The sequence below is a fragment of the Nycticebus coucang genome, chromosome 2 (genome assembly GCF_027406575.1).
Source record: "Nycticebus coucang isolate mNycCou1 chromosome 2, mNycCou1.pri, whole genome shotgun sequence".
In the NCBI taxonomy this organism is placed as follows: Eukaryota; Metazoa; Chordata; class Mammalia; order Primates; family Lorisidae; genus Nycticebus; species Nycticebus coucang.
In genome coordinates this window covers 116,370,173-116,380,520 of record NC_069781.1, presented here as the reverse complement: position 1 = coordinate 116,380,520, position 10,348 = coordinate 116,370,173, and the positions used below count along the sequence as shown (strand labels likewise).

At 53.3% G+C, this 10,348-nt stretch overlaps 1 protein-coding gene across 1 annotated transcript; it reads right to left on the bottom strand.

Annotated features, from left to right (window-relative positions):
* Nucleotides 1–1,837: 1,837 nt before the first annotated feature.
* PEAK3 (PEAK family member 3) lies at nt 1,838–6,326 on the bottom strand. The gene is made up of 3 exons (XM_053580924.1): nt 6,245–6,326; nt 4,280–4,809; nt 1,838–2,617 (listed from the first exon to the last, which is right to left on the bottom strand). The coding sequence occupies exons 1-3, from the start codon at nt 6,324–6,326 to the stop codon at nt 1,838–1,840; spliced, it is 1,392 nt and encodes a 463-aa protein (XP_053436899.1).
* Between the last annotated feature and the right edge of the window lie 4,022 nt (nt 6,327–10,348).

Genomic DNA, 10,348 nt, shown 5'->3' with positions numbered 1-10,348 from the left:
GGACATTCCCAGCTGGCGTCTGCATGTGGGAGCCAGGGGTCCAGGGGGTTGTGCCTGATCTGGAACTCTTGGGTCCTCCAGTCTTTCCTGGGGGTCCTTGCAGCGCTCGTCTGGGGGCCGGAGCCCTAGTGGGGAGTCATCTGAGCAAGGGTGCTGCAGGCCCGAAGCAGCGCAGAAGCTAAAGGCTACCTGGGTCGTCTAGGTTGGGGACCGGGCTCCGGGCACCGGCGAGAGGCCGCCTGGACAGTTCCGGTCCCGATTCCTCCGCGAGCCGAGTGGCTGCAGCGCCACCTGCCGGCCGCATCCGGGAGCATCACCATTCGCGGCCTGGCTTTGGCCGGGAAAGGCCGGAAAATGGGCCACCTTTTTTAGGGACGGAGAGAAGGGACAGACCTGGAAGGAGCTATCTGAACGATGGTGGGGTCGGCTGGGAGGATAGAGCTGGACATAGACACTTAGAGCCCTCTTGAGCAATGCAAAGGGCTTGGAACCAAGATGTTGAAATGAATTGGGGGGCGGCACCTGTGGCTCAAAGGGGTAGGGCGCTGGTCTCATATGCCGGAGGTGGTGGTTCAAACCCAGCCCCGGCCAAAAAAAAAAAAAGAAAGATGAATTGGGAGTCTGAACTCCAGAGTAAAGGGAAGGGTTCTTCACACCATGGGTAAAGGCCTGGCAACCAGAAAGTATTTCCACGGATGAGCAATGTGGCAGGGCAGGAAGGATTGGCTAGAGATAGTGCAGAGCCTTTGGGGTGCCCTGTGTGTATTCTGATGGCACTTGTGAGCCATAGAGCATAAGAGGGACCTGGTCATATCTGGGGGTTAGATTCCCCCAGGATTGCCCATGGGGGATTGGCTGGAGGGGGCACCTCCAGGGAGGAGGCCTGGAGCAAAGACAGTGGGACCCCTCAAGGTTTCTGGGTCCATATTTCAGAGACATGAACACAGACCCTTAAGGAGTCTTATCTCTGCCTGCTTGCTTATTCTATCGTACTGTTAATTGAACACCTACTGTGTACCAAGTCTGGCCCTTACCCTCAAGGGCCTCACAGCTTCATGGAAGGTAACAGATACAGAATTGAATAAATACGTCCAGGTGGTGATAACATGCTATTGGGGGATTGGGATCCCGAACAGAGCAAGGAGCCATGGAGGGCCCAGGAGGGATGACTTTATTTGCTCAGAGGAAGTAGGAGTGGAACAATCTGGTAGAGGAAACAGCCTATACGAAGACTTGGAGGCTTAGTGTGTCACAGAGGAACAGGGAGGCCCCAGGGTGAGTGGGGAGAAAGCGGGGAGGTGACAGTGAGTCCAGACTTCCACTGGGTGGACTGGGTTGTCTAAGATTCCAGGGAGCTCCATCACCACCCATGAGCACCAAGCAGTTCTGCAGGAGGGCCTGGAATAGTCATGCTGTCTTCAGCATGAGGAGTTGCTCCAGAGACAGAAGTGCCTCTGAGAGGCCTGAGGAACCCGCAGCTCAGTGGTTAGGGTGCCAGCCACAGGTTTGAACCTGGCCTAGGCTTGCTAAACCAAAAATAAAACAAACAAAAAAAAAAATGCCTCTGAGCACTGGAAGGACAACATCTGCACTCTCAGAGACAGTGACTTAGCGTTGTGGCTTCTGGTGGAAGGCAGAACATATTCAGATAGACATTGATTGGCAGAGGGTGTGTACCCTTGGAAGAGGGTGGTTGCCCTGGCATCACAGGGGTGCCCTGGCCAGGGCTGGGCTGCTGCACTTTTGGGAAGCCCAGGGCATAAGCTTGGGGACAGACATTGGAGACGCCGCCCATCAGCCTCCAGCCCTGACCAGGTGTGTCCTCTCCAGGTTGGGGTCAGTCCCACAGCAGCACCAGGGCCTGGCCCAGCAAGGACTCGGTGGCTTCAGCCAAGTACTCACAGCACAGCCAGTCCTCGAGGCCTGGCGCCTCTCCACCAGCGGTCTGTTCAGCCAGGTGCAGGATCAGTAGCGCACGGCGGGCCCCCAACCAGGGCCCCAGCGAGGCTGGGCGGCCACACAGCTCTGGCCCAGGACCCCAGAGCAGCGCCTGCAGTGCGCCACGCGTCCGGGCCGCTGAAGGCCGCGAATGGAGCAGCCGGGCGGCCAGGCGCTCCAAGCCCACCGCCAACGGCGAGGCCAAAGGCGCGGCAGGGCCCAGCAGCCCGCGGAGGAGGCGGACCAGCTGAGGCGCGTGAGTCCCCGGGGCTTCCAGAGGGCGCCGGCAGACGCAGCCGAAGTCCGCCAGCAGCAAGCGCGGGGTCCCCGTGGCCGCACAGCCCCGCGGTGCCGCTAGCAGTAGGTTCTCAGGCCGCAGCTCGACCAGGATCGCGCCCTGCGCCTCCAAACACTCCAGGGCCGCGCTCAGTTGCAGCAGCAGGAGAGCGGTAGCCCGCGCGAATTCCTCTGACCGCTGCGCGCCGATTTCCGCCAGCCACTGGGTCACACTGCGCTCTGGCACCTCAGCCACTAGCACCACAGGGCCTCTCCAGGGTGCTGCGAGCAGTGTGCCCTCTGGTACCAGACCACACAGCCCTTGCAGGTTGAAGTGTGGAGGCAGGGAGGCCTGCAGCTCCAGGCCCCACGGCTGTGGGACCTCCGTTCTGGTCTTGGGTACCTGCAGGGCAGAGGGTGCGTCAATGCCTGGACCGCTAAGGCCACAAACCAGAACTGGCTGTCCTACTGCTCAACCTGCCCTGAAGCCTTCCTGGCCTATCCGCAAATTGCCTTGGCCATGGCTGGGGTTAGGGGCTGGCTACATCACCTGCAGAAGGCAGAGTCAATATTAATTCTGATGTTAATCACAGATAACTACTTTCAGGAAAATTAAACTAGGGTGGATGGTGTTCGAGGCTTAAAGTTTGTTTGCCCAAGGGCTGGTTCTTCCTGACCACTTGGTAAAGAGGCAGATGTCAGCTAAAGGGCTAGGCTGGGCTGTCCGAGAGAAACACAACACAGGCCATGAATGAAATGTAAAATTTTCCCATAGCCACACTGGTAGGAACAAGTGAAAAGAACACCCATAAAAGTAATTTTCATAATATATTTTATTTAACCCAGTAGATTAAAAAATATCATTTTAAGGGGTCCTTAAATAATATTGAGATTTTGCATTATCGTTACTATTATCATTTTGGATATGAAATCTTCCTTAAATAATATTGAGATTTTGCGTTATCATTACTATTATCATTTTTGGATACGAAATCTTCCAGACCAGTGTATTTGACAGACAACATATCTCAATCAGGACTAGCCACATTTCAAGTGCTCAGAAGTCACACGGGCCCAGAGGCTGCAATACTGGACAGCAAAGTTCTTTCTAGAAGTCATCGCTGGGCATTACATTAGAATCACCTGGGTTGTTAGTGGTGTGATTACAAATGATAGTTGCCAGGATAGAGATCTCAGGCCAGGTGGTTCAGGCCTGTAATCCCAGCAATTTGGAAGGATTGCTTGAAGCTAAGAGTTGAAACCAGACTGGGCAATACAGGAAGACCTTGTCTCTACAGAAAAATTATTTTTATTTATTTTTTTGAGACAGAGTCTCAAGCTGTTGCCCTGGATAGAGTGCTATGGCATCATAGCTCACAGCATCCTCTAACTTGTTGGCTCAAGCAATCCACTTGCCTCAGTTTTTCTATTTTCAGTAGAGATGGGGGTCTCGCTTTTGCTCAGACTGGTCTCAAAGTCATGAGCTCAAGCTATCCACCCACCTTAGCCTTTCAGAGTGCTAGGATTACAGGCGTGAGACACCATGCCCGGCAGAAAAAAAATTTTGAATGATAAAAATAATGAAGTAGTGGGCGGCGCCTGTGGCTCAGTGATCAGGGCGGCAGCCCCATATACCCATGGTGGTAGGTTCAAACCCAGCCCCAGCCAAACTGCAACAACAAAAAAAATAGCTGGGCGTTGTGGCAGGCACTTGTAGTCCCAGCTACAGGGGAGGCTGAGGCAAGAGAATCACCTAAACCCAGGAGTTGGAGGTTGCTGTGAGCTGTGATGTCATAGCACTCTACTGAGGGTGATAAAGTGAAACTCTTCTCTAAGAAAAAAAAGAAGTACCTTTCTGGCAAGGTGTGGGGAGGGATTTTCACAAGATTCCCGCGTGATTCAAATGTAGATGACCTCACACTTTAGAACTTTGGTTCTAAGGGTGAACTGTTGATTCCCATGTTAGTTGCAAAATAGTGATTAAGCCCAAGTGAATAAGCCCTAGGTTATGTCTAAGACAGAAAATCAGGAGACCTTCATGAAGATGAGATGGCATAGGGCTCACCTTGGCAGCCAAGATGTGCCAGGCATCCTCATTCCTCCGAACCACTCGATAGTACAGGGCATCTCCGCTCTCCATGCAGGGTGAGCTGTCCAGTAGGCTGAAGCTGTGGCCAGGACCACAGGGGCCAGGGCGGCCCCCCATGAGCCGGGCTCGGAGCCGGGCTTGGATGGTGTGGAGGCCCTCAAGCTGCTGGGCAGCCAATGCAGTATGCATAGCTTCTGGGCTGTGCAGGTCTCGGAGGAGGAGGCCCAGTGTGGCATGAGGCCTGCTGAAGGTCTGCTCTGTGGGGGTACAGGCTGGCCTGGCCTCAGCCTGACTCTCATCTATACTGTGGGACCCCAGAAAGGGCCTCCAAGGCTGCCCTGTTCTGGCAGGGCTGGGGATGAGGGCCCCATGAGTGGGCAGAGACTGGGTCCGAGTTAAAGTCTTCTTGGGCAGGGGTGGGGGCAGAGGCTGTGGTTCTGTAGAGATGGTTCCAGGTGTTCGGGGGCAGCAGGCCTTGGAGGGCAGTAGGTGAGCACGGACCTCACCTGTGGGCCAAGAGAGTGAGAGGCTGAGGACAGGCAGGCTCTGGACATGTGACTCTGCCCCTCAGCCTCAATTTCTCCATTTCTATTTTTTTTTTTTTTTTTTTTGGTGACAGAGTCTCAAGCTGTTGTCCTGGGTAGAGTGCGTGGCCTCACAGCTCACAGCAACACAGCAACCTCAAACTCTTGGGCTTAAGTGATTCTCTTTTTTTTGTTTTTTTTGAGACAAGCCTCAAACTGTCACCCTGGGTAGAGTGCCATGGCATCACAGCAACCTCCAACTCCCGGGCTCAAGAGATTCTCTTGCCTCCGCCTCCCAAGTAGCGGGGACTACAGGCGCCTGCCACAATGCCCAGCTATTTTTTGGTTGCAGCTGTCATTGTTGTTTGGCGGGCTCGGGCTGGATTCGAACCCACCAGCTCAGGTATATGTGGCTGGTGCCTTAGCTGCTTGAGCTACAGGCGCCTAGCTGCTTAAGCGATTCTTTTGCCTCAGCCTTCCAAGTAGCTGGGACTACAGGTGCCACCACAATGCCTGGCTATTTTTTGTTGCAGTTGTCATTATTGTTTTAGCTGGCCCAGGTTGGGTTTGAGCCCACCAGCCTGCGTGTATGTGGCTGGTACCCTACCCACTGAGCTACGGGCACCGCCCAATTTCTCCATTTCTTTCTTTCTTTTTTTTTTGTAATGGCCCTCGGTAGAATGCTGTGGCATCACAGAGCTCACAGCAACCTCCAACTCCTGGGCTTAAGCGATTCTCTTGCCTCAGCCTCCCAAGTAGCTGGGACTACAGGCGCCTGCCACAACGCCCAGCTATTTTTTGGTTGCAGTTTGGCTGGGGCCGGGTTTGAACCCGCCACCCTTGGTATATGGGGCTGGCGCCTTACCGACTGAGCCACCGGCGCCGCCCTCTTTCTTTCTTTCTTTCTTTTTTTTTTTTTTTGACACGGGAGTCTCAACTATGTCGCCCTCTGTAGAGAGCTATAGCATCACAGCTTAAGCCCACAAACTTTTGGGCTTAAGCGATTCTCCTGCCTCAGGCTCCCAAGTAGCTGGGACTACAGGCACCTGCCACAACGTCTGGCTATTTTTTTGGCTGTAGTTGTCATTGCTGTTTGGCAGGCCCGGGCTGGGGTCGAACCCGCCACCTCTCGGTGTATGTGGCTGGCACCCTGGCCACTTGAGCTACAGATGCCAAACCCAATTTCTCCATTTCTAAAATGGCAATAATACTCAACTGCCCTGTACCCTATATGATAAGATGCCAACCCCAATGTACAGAAGAGGAAACTGAGGCTCAGAGGAGGGAAAGGGCAGTTGGAAAGAGTTGTGCCATCCAGGTGACCCTGTTTCCCTGTGTGGCTCTGGGCAGGTCACTCATTTTCATAAGCCATTGTTTCTGCTCTTCCCCCAGCTGGGCTCTGCAAGGTGCTGCTCACCGAGGTTGCAGTACGTGGGCTGAGTGGGCCAGGTGGGGCTGTCGGCCTCTTGGGTCTCAGGGGCTGGCTTGGAGCTGCTCATGCTGTGGGGAAAGGTCAGAGGGGGGCCCATGTGGGGTGACCCATGTGCATGCAGAGGTGGGTACAGGTTTAGGGTTGTGAGTACTCTCTGTTGGTCTGTCCGGGGATGCTCTGGGGCCCTCTCTAGAGCAGGGGCACCCAGATTCCAGCAGCTCCACCTATGACCCCACTGTATGACCCTGAGTGGGTTTGTCACCTCTCTGGGCTCATTTCCTCATTCCTGAGACAGGAGTATCCCCCAGCAATCTTCATTGTGTGAAGGTCTCCACTGTGTGTGTGGGATGAGGACAATGTCCAGACCAGATGATACACCATCAGGGCACCGTTGGCATGGGCAACAAGACATAGGGACCCAGGGACCCACCCTCGGCCCATCCACAAAAGTTCAGCTAGGCAGTTGTTGACAGCAGCCAGCTGCCAGCCCTACCCCAACCTCAACCCTCAGAAAGTGGCCGCTTCTGCCCAGCTGCCCTCCCAGTGACCCCTACCTTCAAGAACTGGTGTTACCTTGGGGAGGAGGGGTCCTTGGGGACAAACTCCCAATGACTGCAGTGCCTGGCCTCCCAGGAGGGGTCTGACCAGATCACCTCTGCCCCCACCCCCGGGACAGGAAATGTCCATCCGGTGACTGTTAGACCGCAGGCTGGGCCAGGGCGGGGGGGGGGAGGGAGGGGGGGTGCTCTGCTGCAGCATTGCCACACCCCAAAGTAAACAGCTCCAGGGCTGAGGGTGGATTGGAGGGAGGTGGAAGACAGGCTATGCTCCTGGAGGCAATGGGGAACCCCTGAGATTGGGGAGCAGGAACATTCTGCTCCCCAACCCTAGTTAAGGGCAGAGAACTTCCAACAATGGCTGTTCAGGGAGAAATGCAACTAGGGTGCTATTTTCTCTGTGGTTTTCACTTCCCTGAGAATCTTGTCCCCTCCCGCAGCACCATCTGAGAAGCCCCCAGCATACCCCTATAGTACTTGCAGTGGGCAAGGATCTTCTGGCTCTGTTCCAAGAGCTTTGTGACCATGGGCAAGTCTCCGCTCTCTGTGCTCCTAAGAGTCAAGGAAAGCATCTCCCACATTCTGCCTCATAACGGCTGCATTTGCTGGATGTTTCTTTTTTTCTTTTTTTTTTTTGCAGTTTCTGGTCGGGGCTGGTTTTGAACCCGTCACCTCCAGCATACGGGGCCAGCGCCCTACCCCTCTGAGCCACAGGCACCACTGTGTTGAATGTTTCTTTATAAAATTTAATTAACTCACTTTCCCGCCTTCATCTCCTCCATTGCCTTAATGCATTTTTTTTTTAGAAAGGACATTTTATAATCACCAGAAGTGGAAAATCAAGAATGGTTAAAACCTAAGCAGGATGTGTGCCATGGTGGCACATGTCTGTAATTATAGCTACTCAGGAGGCCAAGGCAGGAAGACTGCTTGAACCCAAGAGTCTGAGATTAGCCTGGGCAATATGGCAAGACCCCATCTCAAAAACAAAATTTAGCCAAATTTTGTTTTTGAGACAGAGTGGGTGAGACAGAGAGTGCTATGGTGTCATAGCTCACAACAACCTCCAACTCCTGGGCTCAAGCGATCCTCTTGCTTCAGTTTTTCCGTTTTTGTTTTTGTTTTTTTGTAGAGACAGAGTTTCACTTTATCGCCCTCAGTAGAGTGCGGTGGCGTCACACTGCTCACAGCAACCTCCAACTCCTGGGCTTAGGTGATTCTCTTGCCTCAGCCTCCCAAGTAGCTGGGACTACAGGCACCTGCCACAATGACTGGCTATTTTTTTGTTGCAGTTTGGCGGGGGCTGGGTTTGAACCCGCCACCCTCAGTATATGGGGCTGGCGCCCTGCCCACTGAGTCACAGGCGCCGCCCAGTTTTTCCATTTTTAGTAGAGACAGGGTCTCCCTCTTGCTCAGACTGGTCGCGAGCTCATGAACTCAAGCAATCCACTTACCTCAGCCTCCCAGAGTGCTAGAATTACAGGCGTGAGCCATTGTGCTAGGCCAAATTAGCCAAGTTTAAGGCCAGGTGAGGTGGCTCATGCCTATAATCCTAGCACTCTGGGAGGCTAAGGTGGGTGGACTGCCTGAGCTCACCTGTTCGAGACCAACCTGAGCAAGAGTGAGACCCAGTCTCTAAAAAACTAGCTGAGTGTTGTGATGGGCACTTGTAGTCCCAGCTACTTGGGAGGCTGAGGGAAGAGAATGGCTTGAGCCTACGAGTTTGAGTTTGCTGTGAGCTATGATGCCAAGGCACTCTACCGGAGCAACAAAGTGAGTCTCTGTCTAAAAAAAAGGCTTGGCGCCCGTAGTACCATGGTTACAGCACCAACCACATACACCGAGGTTGGTGGGTTCAAAACCGGCCCAGGTCAGCTGAACAACAATGACAACTGCAACAAAAAATAGCTAGGCATTGTGGTGGATGCCTGTAGTCCCAGCTACTAGGGAGGCTCAGGCAAGAGAATTACTTAAGCCCAAGAGTTTGAGGTTGCTGTGAGCTGTGACGCCACAGCACTCTACCCAAGGCAACAGCTTGAGAAAGAGCATGCTGCTTGTCACATTAGACCCTCTCCAGACCCTGAAGCTGTCTTCCTTCCATTGATTGAACAACATAGAAGTGGAGGCCATGCTCTTTCTGGGTACCTGGCATCACCTGGCATGTGGAGCACAGATGCCACATGTGGGTTTCATACCCCTGAATGAGACAGGATTGAGGAAAATCTAGGATATTGCACCTGGTTCAAACCAGGGACTCGGGGGTCATTGGATAGGGAGTGGCAGCCTTTCTGAATGGGGAAACTAAGGCACACAAGGCAACAGTTTCGCCTGCCTGGCTGCAGGAGAAAAAGCAGAAATGAGACCCACAGGAGAACTGGCAATGTGCCCCACTTCTTGGCTGTGGCTTTTGTGGATGACCCTATCTCTGTCCACCTCCTTCCAGAAAGAGCTTGTGGTGGAGTGGGTGGCCTCTCTGTGCCTCAATTTTCCCATCTGCTGGGTGAGGGTTGGTGTGGGGATAAAGCACTTTGTTAGTATTACTTCAGGACTCAGGGCTCCCTAACTTTCCCCAGAGCCCTCAGACACAGGCAGGGATAGGCACAGGACCCTCACCCCAGAAATGAGTCTCTCTCTAGGCACAAGGGAAGAAGTGACCAGTTCCAGGAGGCAAAGCAGGGGCCAGCCTTTGCCTTTGTTCCCCAGCAGACAGCCCAGCCCCACACCCCTCTCAGCTCTCCATCTGTCTCTAGCTGGGGACTCTGAGCAGATTGCCTCATCCTTTGACCCTCCATTAGCCCATCTGTAAATGGGTTTCATTTTTTTTTTTTTTTTGGAGACAGTCTTACTCCGTTGCCCTTGGTAAAGTGCCGTGACATCACAGCTTACAGCAGCCTCCAGCTCTTCAGCGATTCTCTTGCCTCAGCCTCCCGAGTAGCTGGGACTACAGGTGCCCGCCTCAACGCCCGGCTATTTTTTTGTTGCAGTTTGGTCGGGACCAGGTTTGAACTTGCCACCCTCGGTATATTGAGCCACAGGCGCTGCCTTGTAAGTGGGTTTCTAACAGGACCTAGCTCTCGGTGTTGTCATCAGCCTGAAAGGATTTAATATGGATAGGGCCTGGAATAGCCCTGGGAACGGCATGGGTATACCTGAAGTGTGGTCTCTAACATCCTCACTGGTACCATTCCCTCAGAATCGGCTCCTCCCTGGGGACCCCAGCAGCCCCTTATCCCTCAGCCCTGCCTTCTGCCCTCTACCTCTCCCACAGAAATAAAAAAAAATCAAGTTTGTTATTAAATCAGTTTTATTTTTATTTATTTTTTTAAATTTTTTTTATTTTTAATTTCAACTTCCTTGTTCATTCTTTGTTTGAAGTACTGTTTTTTGTCTTCCTCTGGCAATGTTCTTGATGTTAGTAGAGACGGGGTCTTACTCTGGCTCACATGCTGTTACATACAGGTCTCAAACCTCTGAGCTCAGGCAATCCACCCGCCTCGGCCTCCCACAGCGCTGGGACTACAGGCGTGAGCCA